Source organism: Martes martes (genome assembly GCF_963455335.1).
Source record: "Martes martes genome assembly, chromosome: 15".
NCBI classification, from domain to species: Eukaryota; Metazoa; Chordata; class Mammalia; order Carnivora; family Mustelidae; genus Martes; species Martes martes.
The window spans coordinates 26,591,682-26,607,849 of record NC_137903.1 but is presented as its reverse complement, the minus strand read 5'-3'; the positions used below and the strand labels follow the sequence as shown (position 1 = coordinate 26,607,849).

The following is a 16,168-nucleotide window of genomic DNA, read 5'->3' as shown; positions in this document are numbered from 1 at the left end:
GGGAGGAGATGGATGAGGCAGGGGCCAGGGAACATGGGGGGTGGGGTCCTGGCTATTGAGGATTAAGGACAGGAGTTCCCCCGGGGGTGTAGGGGCAGGAGTTAGCTCTCCTAGGTCTCCATCTGCCCACGTGGAGGGAGGAGAACTTATCCACCACTAACTTAGCACGTGCATGTCAGCCACTATGATGAGTACCTCTGTGGTCTTCAGAAACAACTTTGCAAAGGGATATTCCCGCCATTATACAGGGGAGGAACCCAAGGCTCAAAGAGGTTAGGTAGTGTTCTCAAGGTCACTCAGCTAATGAACGGCCAGATCCAAAGTCTGGGAGGACGGCGGGAGCGAGGCCACTGCAAGGCCAAAGCTGAGGCTGATGAGTGAGCTAGGGGCTGGTTTCCGGGGAAAGCTCAAAGGACGGGTGCTTCCTCCCACCAGGATTCCCCACTGAAAGCCGTGCAGATGTTGTGGGTTAACCTAATCATGGACACTTTTGCTTCGTTGGCCCTGGCCACGGAGCCTCCTACGGAGTCTCTGTTGAAGCGTCGCCCCTATGGCCGCAACAAGCCTCTGATCTCGCGCACGATGATGAAGAACATCCTGGGCCACGCCGTCTATCAGCTCACTGTCATCTTCTTCCTCGTCTTTGCCGGTGAGCCGCGGGGGCGCTGGGGACGGGGGTCGGGGTGCTAAGCAGCGGGGACGGGGGCAGAGATCACAGAGATCACGGTGGAGAGAAGGTGGCACAGGAACAAGCCGAGCACAGGACTAGGGGTGACAGCAGTGTCACCCACAGGGTGTGTCCCCTTGCCCCGCTCTGTGCCACCCTGCGCTATTTGGCATACTCCTCTTAAGAATTTCACAGGGTGGCTTTCTGTAGCTTTTTTTTTTTTTTAAGATTATAAAACTGAAGCGCAGGTCCCGTGTTGAATATACAGTGGCACTAAGATCAAACCTGTGTCTGCCAGACCCTTGCACAGCCCCCATCCCCAAGGCCGCACCATAAGCAGTCAGAGTCACTGCACCGGACGCGGAGAGTGAGTCAGATATGCTGAGACCAGAGCTGACACTCAGAGTGTTTGCTAGCTAGTATGGCTCAGATACTGACCCGTGAGAATGGACACCGGCCCTAGGACCCCGGCTTGGCCATCCCAGGGTGTCGTTCTGACTCAAACTGGGCCCTCGCGGAGACCGCGCTTAACCCGCTAACGCTTCCTTTTTCCCCACTAGGCGAGAGGTTCTTTGACATTGACAGCGGGAGGAAGGCGCCCCTACACTCCCCACCCAGCCAGCACTACACCATTATTTTCAACACCTTCGTGCTGATGCAGCTCTTCAACGAGATCAATTCCCGCAAGATCCACGGAGAGAGGAACGTCTTTGCGGGCATCTTCCGGAATCTCATCTTCTGCTCCGTGGTCCTGGGCACCTTCATCAGCCAGGTGAGTCTCTAACTGGAGTCCGGGCAGCGAGGCTGGGATGGCAGAGGGCAGAAGCTGGGAGCAGGGTTGCCTAGGTACCCGGGAGAAGGAGGGAGGGAATGATGGGGACTCGGGCTGCAGATCGAGTGCTTTTGGATTCCCGGTTGGCTTCCATCTGAGCATTGCTCTGGAACTGGTGCCTGCTGGGTCAGGTGCCGCGGTGCAAGGCAACATGTGAAACGAGATGGGTGGGATCCTTCCCTTGTCTTTCTAAAGCACAGAATTTTCCCAGAGTGGCCAAGGAGAGAGTCACTCGCTGAGGCCCTTTCCGTCCCTCCTGCCAGCGTACATGAGATGGGCAGATACGTGCTATACGGGCTCCCTCCTTGTCCCTGCCCCTGCATTCGTGGGGGGCCCTTGACAGAAGACATGGTGCAGTCCACAGACAGAGAGAAGGGGTGGCAGGGTGCACGAGCAGTGGACAGATAAAGCTGGCCTGGGTTCCTCTCGTGGAACCGGGGTCAAGGCATGGCTGCCCCGGTGGTAGAAGGATCGGGTCCCTTCCTCCTTGCCCTAGTCTCGGGTACACTAAACACCTGCAGATACAGGAGACTAGGAGCTCGCCCCACACCAAGGGGTCCTGCCATCCCCTGCCGTGGTCCCCCTCATTGGCCCGCCTCTTCAGTTCCTCCTCTCCCTCACTGTGCCTTCTCTTGGCACCTCACCCACTAGCTATACTCACCAGAAGCTTCCAGACCCCTGGATCTGCCAGCTCTTACCTTAATAATATTCATAGTAAGTAGCTCTGTCTCCCCAGCAGAGTCTCTAGAAAGACTGTGTCTGTCTTCTCTCCGCCCCCCCCCCCCCGGATTTCCTCTTTCTCCTCCTCCAACAAGCAGATTGGGCCTGGGCCCACAGGGATCACAGGCCAGGGCGCTGACGCCGTGTTGGTGGTCTCGGCTGAAGGGCTAGCTGCCCGTGACTCGCCTCCCTGATGGTGGGCTGCCTTTCTCGGTTCTAGATTCTCATTGTGGAATTTGGGGGTAAACCCTTCAGCTGCACGAAGCTCACCCTGTCTCAGTGGTTTTGGTGTCTGTTCATTGGCATCGGAGAACTGCTATGGGGCCAGGTGAGTGGCAACCGGCTCGCCCAGTGCGGGTGCACGGCCGGCAGACTCTCTCCTCTGGTGGAGATGGGACATGCAACGGCAGCGCCTCCCAGCTCCTCGCCATCTCCCAGCTCCTCACCGTCAGCTTCTTCCCCCCAGTTTTCCAGGTCTTTCCATCTTGCAGGATCCTGTCAGTGCCCCCCACTTTGGAGGCAGTGGATCTCCTCTAAGCATGCCTAGTGGCAGGTAGATCCCTTAGTGTCTCTGAGATGGGAGTGGAAATATTCAATGGAATTTTGCTAAAAAGAGAAAAACAAAATTAAGGGTCTTAGAAGTAGACATTTACAGAGCAGAAGTCTATTTTAATGAAGCCACCGTCAGGCTGTAAGCTGCTGGGCTGACCTAGTTTAGGGCTCCCCTGCCTCTCGTGTTCACCACGGCCTGAACGGGTTGACTGGGTCGAATGGCTGACTCTCACCTGAGATAAATCCAGACCCACGAGGGCTCTAGAGAAGCAGCATAGCACCCAGTTAAGAGCATGGACGCTGGGACCGGCTCCCCGGCTTTGAATCCCACATCTCCTTTCTACAAGCTGAATCCCTTTGAGCAAGCGTCTTAACCACTCTGTGCCTCAGTTTCCTCAGCTTAGGAGAACAGGATCATTGTTCCTCGTTGCTAATCGGCCAATCTGTTACGACACAGAAATAACTTAGAACAATTTCTAGTACCATCTAAGGACACAGTAAAATTTAGCTATAGGAATAGGTCTGGCAAGTTTTGTTCCTTCCCAGATACCACTTTGCAAACCCTCTCATCCCCAGCTCTGGGCCAGGAGAAGCTCTGCTTTGCAGACCTCCAGTCTCTACTGATAGGCACCAAGCCACCTGGGTGACGGCTTTGCTCTAAGTGGCCCCAGCGATCCTTCCCTGAGACCACTTCCCCATAGACCTGCTGGTTGTTTCTTTCCTGTGTCCCAGATGCCTCCCTGATGAATTGCTGTCCTGATTCCTACCATGAGTCCCTCCTCCCTGTCCCGTTCGGTGGCGTTACTTTACCGGTGGGACTCTTTTACACCTGAGTGAAGCTTGGTTGTTTCACCGACTGTCTGGAACTCCCATCTGGGTCTAGTCTCACATGTGGCCACGCAGCCTTGGTGCCGGATACCAGCGCTGCTCCTGTGTCCAGCAGCTCCTTCCAGTCATCCAAGAGCAGACATTCTTCCCCTTCCAGAATCCTCGACTCCATGCTGGGCCGCTCCTACAGTCCTTCTCTCGTCCCAGTCCTGTCTATTCCTTGTCTGTGTGTCAGGGAGAGTTGATTGATGCTTCCTGAGCCAGCCTACTGCCCCAGTCTAATAATACCCGAATGTCCCTTCTTCCCTGGTCTGTCTCACCCCAAGCCCTAGAAAACCTCTAGTATCCTTTCACCCTTGTTTTTTAGGGTGGGTTTTTTGGTTTTTTTTTTTTTTTCACCCTCGTCTTACAACACAGGAATTTACTCTGCATGCGCTAACTAGAAGAGGATCCTTCCCTTCCAAGACTTCTCTTCCCCTTGTCCATACACAAGCAACGTGACCGCCCTCTCCTATCCCTAGCCTTGTCCTCCCTCGGTTCCTGGTCTCTGTCCCTTCCTACCTTGTGCCACGTGCTATAGTTCTGCTTCCCTTTCCTGGCAAAATGGAAAGGAGCAACTGAGACGGAAGGAGAACCAAGTATAGAACTGACCAGGCAGATGGCTGGCAAACTTACATGCGAATGTAAGTTCTCCTTCATGTGTCCACAAATACAGAAAACCTTCCTGAGGGCCTGCCATTGGGAGGCCCTGAGGAGTGCTTGCCTGGCCGGATTGGCACCTCTCCCACTGCCCCCCCACCTCCCCAGTGCTTGATGGGGCAAAGAGTAACCTACGCAAGGGCCTGACCGTGTGAGCTGCGTCACTGCCTTCTCACCCGGATTCTGGTATCTCCCCTCCACTGCACCTGTTCTCAGATCATCTCCACGATACCTACCCAATCCTTGAAGTTCCTGAAGGAGGCTGGGCACGGCACCACCAAAGAGGAGATCACCAAGGACGCGGAGGGGCTGGACGAGATTGACCACGCGGAGATGGAGCTGCGCCGAGGCCAGATCCTCTGGTTCCGGGGCCTGAACCGCATCCAGACTCAGGTACTCTGACGGTGGCCTGTCCTCGCCAGGGAGAAGACATCCCTCCATGTGGGGAGGTGTGGGGGGGGCAGCCATTCCTGGTGGCTCACATCTCTTCCCTCCCTAAGGCTCGCCGCTGGTGGGCAGCCTGAGCTCCCCTAGGTCAGGGACCAGCTGCCTGGGTGCCTCTGAGAGGAGAGTAGTCAGAGGGCCCAGAGCCCTGGACACAAACTGGTAGCCTCTTCCTTCAGCTTCTGATTGGTTCTAAAGCCCATTTGGCCACCCTCCATGGGACCAGCAAGCTCCCTGTGTAAGGTCTCTTGCAAACACCAGACCTGACCTCGGGGTGGGAGATGCTTGGCGTCCTTCCCCGCCCTTCAGGAGAAAGGAACTAGGCAGCATCTCTAAACCAGCATTGCCAGCGTATGCTCTGTGTAAGTCCTCCGGCTGCTGCGAGGGTAACGTAGCTGTTATCTGGAGGGATCTTTGCCAAAGAAACTCACCCTCTCCTATCTTCCCCACTCGTACTTTAAGGCCTTGGTGGGGAATCTGACGGCTCAGTGTATATAAATGACAAAAGTCTCTCAGTGCCTGAGTATCTTTTGCAGGATTCAGATTTGCTTCCCCAAAAGGAAGAAGCTATAATTTCCTCAAACCTTTTCCCTTCTTGCAATTTCTGAACTGGCATAGATGCTGCACTTAGGCCCCCTTGCCTGTGGAGCCTTGCAGTAACGTTTTTCTTCCCCCTTTCCATGCAGCAGCTGTAACTACCTGCTCCTGGGTGGGCTGGTGGTCTAGGCCCTGGTCATTCCATCACTTTCCCTGTTCTTGTCCTATATGCCTCTATTGTATTAGTCCTGAGATTTCCATCTCCAGAGAGTAGGCCTGTTCCTCTCTGCTGATTGCCTGGAGATCCCGGAAACAAGTTCCAATCTCTAAAATCAGCCTTTCCGATGGCGTAGAAAGTTCCCTAGTCAAGCCCATCTCCTTCAGTCATAGGGAGGAGAGATCAAATGAAACCTCACCACTGCATAGCCACTGGGAACTTGTCTCCCACAGGCCATGATGGAGGTGGGAGGGCAGGGCTAGTTAGGGAACCACTGGGACTCCTTTGCCCTCTCTTGGGTTCCTTCCCACCAAAGGGGCAAACTCCCCGGGACCTGCAGACACCGCCCCACCCTCTAGGCCACTGGCTCCTGTCTCTGAAGCCCTGGTGCTTTCCTTCAGGTCTGCTCCTTTCATAATAACCTGTCTGCTTTTCTTCCCTTCAGGGTCCCTGCCTCCTCTCCTCCTATGTGATTTTTTTTTTTTTTTTCCTAGCCAGGATTTCCTCGTTCCAGCATCTCCTTGGCCCCTCACCAGTCTTCTGTCCTGGGGGGCTGAGGTTCACGGATCTTCCTTCCCCTCCACTACCAGTTCCCACTCCTTTGACTCTGTACCCTGGGATCAGACTGCCTTTCCTTGCGGGAGCCTGGGGTGGGTAGGCAAGAGTGGCATTCAGGCCTACACCTAGGCAGCAAACACAGCCCTCGAAGATGCCACGGGCACCCAGTCCCTGCCCTCGCGGCGCACACTTGGCCCCATAAGCCGGTGAGCCCAGACCCCTGGAGCTCTCTCCTGGCAGCAGCTTGTCAGCCTCAGCAGGATTCAGACAAAGCCCCCTGCCATCAGGTTGTTGATCCTTGCTGTCACTCTCACTGAAACACCTGGGCGGTGGCGGGGGTGGCCCAGCAATGGTCCCCTCCTGGTCCCTTTAGTTTAGGGAGACCCAGAAGCACTGGGGAGCAGAAGCTTTGGGAAGGTAACCCTGGGATCCGTGTCCCCTGTGGAGGTGGGGGGACCTGTATTGGTCCCCTCCCCACGTGCAACCCTCTCCCTCCCACAGGATCAGGCTCCTCTGTCCCCCAGAACTAAAAACTATGTAATGCGATGGAGGGATGGTAGTCTAGCTCAGGCTTTGGTCTGAATCCAGAAACCGACCCTAAACATTTCGTGGCTTCTCAGGAAGTTTTATAAATAAGAACAGCTGTCTGCCTCATAAGGCGCCTGCTTTGTCCCCTTCTTACCTGGGGAACTGAAGCCATTCTGGTGAATGGAATCAGCCCTTGGTCTTAAGCCTGCGGGCAGTTTTATGACGATTCTACCAGATCCTAAAGGATAAAGGAATTCCTTTTTATTTATTCCTTGTCACCTAGTGATCAGGGACCAGGACAGTAGTTTTGTCCCAGGCCCCAAACCAAGACTGTCATCGGTAATCAAATGGCACATAATCACCTGTGTCCGAGAAGTAGGACACAGAAAACTAGAGACCACTTGCTAGACCGTGGTCACTGATCACCGCCAGCCAGCATGTCTTGCTCCCCCACCCCCAGTCTAGCTACTGAGTTACTGTCAGACATCGCCAGACATTTTAGGACCCCCGGTGCTGGTGACACTCTTGCTAAAGAGCCTGGCTGCTGGGTTCCTGAGCTCCCTTCTCGGGCCCTGTCCGTTTCAGCCCAAGGAGAGGGGGCTCTCAGAGCAGACACCCAGAAGCAGGTAAACCCAGCAGTCGTGGTCTAAGTGCCTTACCGCCCCAACCACCTGGATGTGGTCTACGACATGCCTCACTTTTTTTCTTTGCATGCAGGAGTTACTTTCCTGCAAAATCTTCAAAAATCAGTAGTCAACTTAATTGGTTCAGAGGTTCCTGAGGCTCAAAATTCAGTTGATATATATACTTTCCCTTCTATCTTAAATGGCATGCCTTGTTTTTTAAGAGTACAGGTCAACACAATGAATAAGCTGTCACTCTCTGTTAGGAGTCACGGGGTGAGAAGTCCCTTTAAACTGTAGATACTTCTGGACCCCTGCACACTTAAAACATCCTTTGTAGGCTGCAAGGGAAGAGGAAACCGGATTCTGGCTGGGTATCTGGCCTCCATGGCAAAGTGTTCCTTAAATGAAGTGTGTGGCATGATTAATGGTTCCCCCGCCTCCCCACCCTTCTCCTCACCATTGCTTTGTGTTCGAGGGAAACTTCTCTCTTGCTCCTGCTCCCATCCCCTTTTCCCAGCACTTTCCACCCCCCTTCCCTAATCATCCAGGACCACCCCCACCCCCCCACCCTCCCCCTTTCTTCCTCTCTCTGGACTGTGGAGCAAAGCTGTCTCACTCTCTGATTCTTTGCAGATCGACGTAATTAACACATTCCAGACGGGAGCCTCTTTTAAGGGAGTCCTAAAGCGACAGACCATGGGGCAGCACCTTGACGTTAGACATGTTCCTAGCTCATCCTATGTAACAGTGGCGCCAGTCACATCTCCCCCCACCACTTCTGTTCCTGCTGCTGTCTCATCTCCTACTCTGGGCAGTGAGTGAGAGTCTATTATGATGCATGATTTGCTAAAATGACCACAAGAGAGCACGTGGCATCCACTTTAACCAACCGTGGTTATCTTTTCCTTTTGGTTTTTCCCTTTGATCTCTGACTTAAGGGAAGAAAGATGGGACCAAAATCCCACTCCCAAACCAGGCTGTGTGCCCTTATATTTTATTTTATTATGTTGAGAAACTATTAAACCATAACCATTTTAAAGATAATAATCCTGTTTTCTGAACGTTCCTCTGCATTGCTTGTTTCTTCCTTGAGTTTTTTTTTGTTTGTTTGGCTTTACTTTGTGTTGTTGGTTTGTTGTTTGGTTTGTTGGTTGGTTTTGCTTTGTTTGGATATGTTGGTGTTCCTCTCTTCTCCTCCTGCTCCTTTGAGTCTGAACTTGATCTCCTGAGGTTAGAGGTAAGGTTAGGCCAGGGAAAACCCAGCCCTCTCTTCATGGGGCGGGGAAGGGGACAAGTGTCAGACCTCCTGAAAGAGAGTACGAAAAGAACTACCCTTCCCATGGGTTTTTCTACCAGGAGATCCCTCATCACTGAGCCAACGTTGAACTTGGCCGATAATAACGGTCCTTCTGGGCTACCGCTCTGTTGTGAACTGACAGTATTGGTGTAGAAGCTGTAGCTGAGTATGAGGAAGAGAAGGTGTTCAGTTCACATGCACAGGGCTAAGTGTCCCCGAGGTTTCACTTTTCAGGGACGTCAAACCAAGCTCTGGTTTAAGAATCAATGTGTTCACATCTGCGCAGGACAAATGTATATGCAAAGGTCCAAATAACTTACTTTTCCTCACTCCAGCTTTTTTCTTTTTAGGAATTTCTGAAGAGCAACTTTTGTTTTGGTTTGGGTTTTTTGCCTCCCCTTTTCCTCTAGTTCGATTGTCTCACCCATAGCCAGCCCTTCACGCCTTGTTTTGCCCATAAAGTTTCAGGAGCCCCTTTCTCAGCCAGCCTATCTGCTGGAATGCTGTCAGTGTTTGACCTAAGATCTGGAGTTCCCATCAGTAGATGGTGGGATTCTTGCTAATGCTTATGCCCTCCTATTCCGGGTCATTTTACCTTCCCCAAATGGGACACGGAGAGGAGAGAAGGCTCTTTGCTGATAGTGCTATTACAATATTTGGTGGGGAAGAAGTCTCTGTGTATTAAGTCTATTGTGAGCTTCAGATATTTGACTATTTTATTTATCTCTTCTTCCCCCACTTCCAACCTACCCCCCCAAAGCCCCCAAAACCCCTGAAGGGGGGTGCACTAAAGAAAGAACAGGTGCATTGTCCGTGGTTCACGTGATGGGGAGCTGAACAGGCTGACCAGAGACCAGACTTAAATTATTTGTTGTCTTTGTGGCCAAATGTAAAAGTGTTCTGGTGTGAGGTATGAGGGGTGGGTTTTCTATAGACACATATTGCTTTAGGCCCAAAAGCAGTCAAAGAACTAAGTCTTACCCTGCAGAATCTAAGAGCTTCTCCCTCTAGTTCTTCCATATGCCACTCTTACTTCTCTTTTTCTTCTAGCTTTTCCCTGTCCTTCTAACTAGTGCCTGTTCTTTTTTAATCATGCCTTTCTGTGAGGAATTGCTAGTGTCAGCCGTCCCAGCAATTTGAAGGTGGAAAGACACTAAGCAGAAGACAGAGCCCATCGGGCTCTTATGGAATTGCCAGTAGAGGGTAAGCCACTGACCCTCAAAGGCAGAAATCCAGTCAGGAGACACAGCCACACCTGCTCTCTCTCCAGCTCCTCCTCCTTACCTGGACGTCCTAGAAGAAACAGTCACGCATTTCAGGACCCCAGCCCCCATTCCAGATCTCCAAGTGAATTCAGTTATTTGTCTAACCTTCAGTAAATAAATCTTGAAGATTTCCCTCTCTAGGAAAGCTCTAATCCCTTCTCTTCCCCTGGTTTCTGAAAAGAGAACAGAAGTCTCTAGAATCTAGCTGAAGAAAGGGAGTCTTCATCTGCCCATTCACTGGGCTCCAGAGAGCGCTTCTAGCCTTCATGCCTGATTGAAAGTCCGACCTCACTGGGACTCCCGAGAGACCCGAGAAAGACTTGCCCTTTAGTCAGCCACTTCTTCCTGTAGGCAGGGGCCCCAGAAGAGCCACTTCCCGGAGGTTTGGAGGGACAATAACTGGGGAAGGAAGGGCTGACCGGCTGAGTGGAGAGTGCCTACAGCTTTCCCAGCACCCACTAGCCACATCCTGTTGCCCATACCCCGTTCATGCACCAGGCCTCAGGGAAGCAGGTTGCCCCCTTTGCTTGGGGTGGATCGATGGGGATGTACCTATGTGATCATCAGCACGTGTTACATATTCTCTGAGGCCATACTGGAGGTGAGCAGCATTGTGACAGCCCCGAGCCCTCCACCCCTCACCCTTCTCTCCGCCACCAGGCCACTAGACGGGCTGCCTAGCTCCCTGACTCCTCTTCCTTCGAGCTTCCCTTGCAGGATGCTGCTTTCCCTTTAGATTCTAGAAGCCCTGCAGTCTAGCCGGATGACTGTTCCTTGCTCCCCCAAAGAAGACATTTGTCCTATTTTTTCCATCTACCCATTCCGATTCACTTTCATCTCCCTTATTTTTTGCCTGTAACAGTGTTATTGATCACCCCAACAGGTGAGAGGAAAAGCCAGAAAACAGGGCTCCAGACCCTGACCCTAACCCCAATTTTTAAGAATCTGTTTTCTCTACTGGACTTCACATACAATTATTTTCATTAAGTATTCAGTTGCTTCAAAAAAAAAAATCGAAGCAAGAAGTTTGAAAATCACTGATATTGAAGATAACCAGCTGGTGGGATAAAGGTACCTTTCTTCTGCAGCACTTGTTAAAAACTCGAAAATTGCAGGAGCGGGTCCAAAGTGTAGGCTCTGTCATCCCTCCTACAGGGGCTGGTATGACTTTGAACCCATCTCCTGACCAGGGAGAAAGCACTGGCTTTGGGCTGGCTTCACCCCAGGTGCCTGGCTCTCAGATTTGACAGAGATCGGTGAAAGCTTGAGGCCTCCGGAAGACCAGACGGAGTCTCTGCTCCATCTGATCTCACCCAGGTCTGGAGCAAAGAGAACATGACAGGTAAAACTCACCCATCAGATGGTCGTCAGCAATCACAGAAGGATGGAAACGTAGGTCCTTACTTTCTGTTCCACAGGGCACGTGTGCGCCCAGGTCCCTTGCTTCCCCTTGGCTGGAGCACGGAGCCAATTCTACTGAGTGCCAGAGAGTCCCTTGCCTTCTTCTTAAAGATTTTATTTATTTATTTGACAGACAGAGATCACAAGTAGGCAGGGAGGCAGGCAGAGAGAGAGGGAGAAGCAGGCTCCCTGCTGAGCAGAGACCCCGATGAGGGGCTCGATCCCAGGACCCTGAGATCATGACCTGAGCCGAAGGTGCCGCAGTCCCTTGCCTTCTAAGCTCTGGGCACCCTCCGTCCTGGGTGGGTCTGCCAGGCTGTCGTGGAGTGAGGAGAGATAAGGAAAGCCTTAGCCTGCAAAGACACAACTTCAGTAAATCCTCTTCGTGTATTGGTTTTGGAGAGTCTACCCAGTGATAGAAAGCATTGCCTGACTCTCTCTGTCTCTGCTGTCTGCACATTCTTGCCTCTTCTCCAGGGACATATTCTTTGCTGAAACAGCAGAGGCACGGAAGAGCGGCCCCAGGCCAACATTCAGCATTCCCCCCTTTGCCCCTCCTACCACAGCCGTCTCTCCTGCATCAGCCTCATTTCTTTCCTGAGGGAAGAATTTTTGGACAAGACTAGATCAGCCACTTCCCCATGACTAACACTGTCCTCCAGCCACCTTCCTTTCCCCTGGCCTCTCTCTCCAACCTCTCGGCATCCAGCCTACAGCTCCGACCCCAGTTCTGCCAACCCAGGTTCTAAACCAGACTTGAGAGAGGCCTACCATGCAGAAAAGCAGGCTGCCAAAGGAGCTGGTGCCCGTGGGTGAGGCAAAGCCGGCCACGGGCATCAGTTGCTATTAATTTTTTTCCTTTTCTCCCAATTGACTGAATCCCTTCCTTTTTTTGTGCGGTAAAAAGAGACTTCGACACGTACAGGGCCGTGCGTTTCCCTCTGCCCACGGAAGCCACGTGGTATTTCCATTCCTCCATTTCCAACCACCTCCTCAGAAAAGCCACTTCTCTGTAGCACAGCCTCCTACCGGGTGGTTTCTCTCCTGGTCCCGTCCCCTCCCTGCTCCACGTAAGGTCATGCTCCCCTTCCCGATGTAGCAACAGCTGCAGAAAGCTGCAGGCCAGGCACACGTGCACTGCCCCGGAGGCGTGGACGTGCACTTGAACCGTGAGGGCCAGCTCTTCTCCCCGTAGTCAGGAGGAAGGCATCTTCTCGTACCCGTGGTTTAGCCCCATCTGCCAGGGGAGGGATGGAAGGGGCAGAGTTCTGCTCTCTTGGGGGGAAGGGGACATGGCAGAGGTTGTGGGATGGAAATATATGCATGTTTCCTGACCGAGAGAGCAATGATTAAACCGGAGAGTATAATTTCTTGCATGCTGCTGACACAAATGATGAGTGTTTTGTCTGTCTTGCTGCACGGTATCCATAGCCACTTATCGCCTGAAGCGTCTTATGTACGGACTGGTATGCGTTTGACTCTTTAAGGGTTTTAAACAGATAACTCCAGTGTGCAGTTTTTCCATCCCACATTCACAAAATGTTTGGCCTCGACACAGAAAGCCACATGTCTGAATCATCTTTTAAGTTCAGCTGTTAATTTGCACCTGGTTCCCACGTCCTTGCCCTCATCCAAAAGAACTAATGAATCCTTGTTCTCTGTTTCGTTTGAAGAATGGATTGTTTGGGAATGCTAACTTTGCTTTGGGTTTTCGACATTTTTTTTCCTTTTTTTTTTTTTTTCAATGCAGCTTTGAAATATTCAGCTGTTTGCCATTACTCACCCTACGCCACACCCATGCTTGAAAGTTGACGTTCCTCGTGTTCCCTAATCTCTTCTCATGTGTTTGGTTTTGGTTGCTGAGCGGTAGTGTTTTGTAGTTGGGGTTTTGTTTCTCTCCTCAAGCCACCAACCAGTTCTTTGTTCTCCTAGCCAATTCTCACCTTCGTGTTTTCTCATCCCCCTTTTCCTTCCCCCCCGGTATAGATCAAAGTGGTCAAAGCGTTCCATAGTTCCCTCCATGAAAGCATTCAGAAACCCAAGAACCAAAACTCCATCCACAACTTCATGACCCACCCTGAATTCGCCATAGATGAGGAAGTGCCACGAACACCGCTCCTGGATGAGCACGAGGAGGAAAATCTTGACAATCCTACGTCCGGGACTAGGGCGCTCCTGTTGGATGGTGAGGTCACGCCATACGCCAACAAAAACAACAATGCGGTGGACTGCAGCCAAGTGCAAATTGTTGCCTCCCACTCAGACAGCCCTCTGCACAGCCTGGAGACATCTGTTTGAACTTCATCCTCTGGCTCCCATCCCCGCTTTCCCCGTGTCCTTTTTCATCTGTCCCATCTGTAAGGTGATGATGGGACTTTTCACTGTCGTGTCAGCTGTTCCCAAGTATGTGTGAACCCCCACCTGACCATGAAGAGGCAAGAGCACAGACCTCCGAGGATTTCAACTTCAACTTGAGTTGGGGTTTGTAGCAGGACCCAGTCAAACCCCAGGCACGTAGCGAATGGTAGGGTCTACTCCTTGGGTGTGTCCGCTGTCATTCTTAAAGAAATGATGACAATTCTCTTGGCGTCTCCCCCAACCCAGACTCTCCCCAGTATGCATATGTATGTCACCATCTCCTGACTTGGGGATTTTACCCTACGAGTCTGTGCCATTTATAAGCTAAGTCGAGGGTTCCAAGAGACAAATGTTCCCAAATGAAATGTGTAGAGGCAGGAATGGAATGTATAGAATCAGCCTATAGAGCAATTGTTTTTAAAATGACTTTCCCGTTTTCAAAATTTACACCTAAAGCCCTCTAGCTCTTTCTGCCTTTCTAGTCAAACCTGCCTAAGGTTCTTTTGGTCTTTTGTGACCACTGTGTGCCCTACCTTCACTCTTTCTTATTCTTTTTTCACTTTTTTTCCTGTTTTCTTTTCTTTTTTTTTTAAGTTGTGATGATTAGGAAAGTGGAGTGGACATGGCTGAATTGGGTCAACTTTGGCCATTTTCCCTTCTGGCCCCAATGGAATCCTTGGCTTAGTCCTAGAGGCAGGGAAGTTGCTTTGCTAATGGGATCCCCTTGAAGCAATTGAGAGCTGGTAAGAATGTGTTTCTGTGGTTGCCAGGTTACCTTCCACTTCTGAACTGCCATCTTGTCAGGTGTGTGTCCTTTCTAAGTGCTAGGGAGATGAGCCTTGACCATGAAGCTTGCATAGGCTCATTATATAGTTGTGACCGTAAGCCTGAGCTTTCTCCTATTCTTAAAGTGGTGGCAAAAGAGTGGATTGAGAATGGCCCTGCCTCCTTACTAGCCTGGGATCCTGAGGACCAGCAGCAGGCAGGTCCAGGACAAGACAGACCATCAAAGCCAGCTCTTCTGCCATCCCCCCTGGGTTGACCACTACTGCTTTTGAAGCCTTCTGCCAAGGCTCTTCTAGGACAGGACCTGCTTGTTGGGGGAGTGAGTACTGAAAAGCCTTGGGAGAGGCCAAAGGGCCATACTAGCAGGTTCTGAGAAATCAGACACCTTGAGCTTAGGTGCCCAAGTACCAGCTTTGACACACCCTTCAGCTTTGTCATTCTGCTCTGTCGTGGCCCCTAACCCATCCGGTCTCTCAACAGTCCCCAGCCTTTCTTACATGTTCTGCTTTCGAAAATATGCATCCCAGGTGGGCTCCAGTGACATTTTGCTGACTTAAAGGAGCAAAAGACCCACCCTGAAAAGTTCTCCTTCCTCTCTTCCTTTCTCCCACACGCCCCACTCAAGGCCCTCTCTAGAATGTGCTCGACTGCTGCACGACTAAGCCCTGTGCCTTCTTTCCCTGAACACTGCCCAAAGCATCCCCTTCCCACCTGCCTCTCCAGAGCTGGGGACCTCACTAGGAGACTTTTTTAAGTGTTCCTTAATGGGACAAGGTGGAACCACGTTTGCGGGAGCTGCATTTTTATCCCTGCTGATGTTGACATCAGCTCTTCTGTGCAGGGGTCCGTGAACTCATGTCTACCAATTCCCATGAAAGAAATGATAGGATTGGGGGATGGGGCTTGAGGCTCTTGTGAACTGCTGAATTTCCACTTGTGAGAGTAAGGCGGCCTGAACCCGTGCTCTCCGGCCTTCTCTTTGGGATCCCTCCTCCCTCACCCCTGCCACCCGGGCTGTCTGAGGTAGGAAGAGCAAAGAACCAATACCCCCTGCCCAACCCCATTACTGCGCAACCCGCCAGATTTGATTTGGGTTCTGTAAAGGTCACATGCTTCAGCAATCTTTTCTGTCTTAAATCCTCATGTGGGAGTGAAACAGCTCACCGGAGGTGTTAGGTGTACACATATTTATTAAGTACTTTGGGAGATTTCGTTCTGTCAAGTCTTTTCTTACCTCAGATCAGTTTTGAAAACAAGCCAATAACAAACTTCGGAGGCTATCGTACCATTCCTGCTCCCAAAAGACTCTCATGGTGCCTGACAGGTTACTCTCGAAGGCTTGTGTCTACTTGTTTAAAGTCAATGGCTTTTGTGTGTCTTCTAGTTTCCATGGTAGGAGAGAAAATAGAGAATATTATGCAAAAATATATAGTTTTCTTTAGCTCAGAAATGGATATTTTCGAGTCAGCCATATGTATTTTGTTTAAAGGATTTGACGTAAAGTGCTGTCGTGTTACCCTGTGGAAGGAGCACAAAACCAGCTGTTTGACATGACAGGCGACTTCGTATATTTGCGACTGGTTTTAAAACCAACGCACCATACTTCCTTTCTCCAAACAGCCATCTTTATACTTAGGGGGGAAAAAATGTGTTGGGTTCTAGACTTTTTTAATATAAATTTTGTTGATATGGAATTGAGTAAGTTTAAGTGTTTATGTGCATATGTTTTTTATATAAGTTTTTTTCTATTCAGTTTTAGTGATCCAACTGGCAGTGAGTAAATATGGCGTAAGTTAATAAAGCTTTCCGCCCATATGGTGCTTTCGATCTGAAAAGGGTCAGATGGGGAGAAG

The 16,168-nt window shown here is 51.1% G+C and overlaps 1 protein-coding gene across 1 annotated transcript in view; it reads left to right on the top strand.

Annotated features, from left to right (window-relative positions):
• ATP2B4 (ATPase plasma membrane Ca2+ transporting 4) overlaps positions 1-15,787 on the top strand; it is a 94,173-nt gene extending 78,386 nt beyond the window's left edge. Inside the window, exons 17-21 of the mRNA XM_080824119.1 lie at positions 436-649; positions 1,228-1,439; positions 2,440-2,547; positions 4,515-4,691; positions 13,158-15,787. Of these exons, the coding sequence (XP_080680245.1) occupies positions 436-649; positions 1,228-1,439; positions 2,440-2,547; positions 4,515-4,691; positions 13,158-13,469 (1,023 nt within the window). The 3' untranslated portion in view covers positions 13,470-15,787. The remainder of the gene's footprint in view (positions 1-435; positions 650-1,227; positions 1,440-2,439; positions 2,548-4,514; positions 4,692-13,157) is intronic.
• Positions 15,788-16,168: the final 381 nt, after the last annotated feature.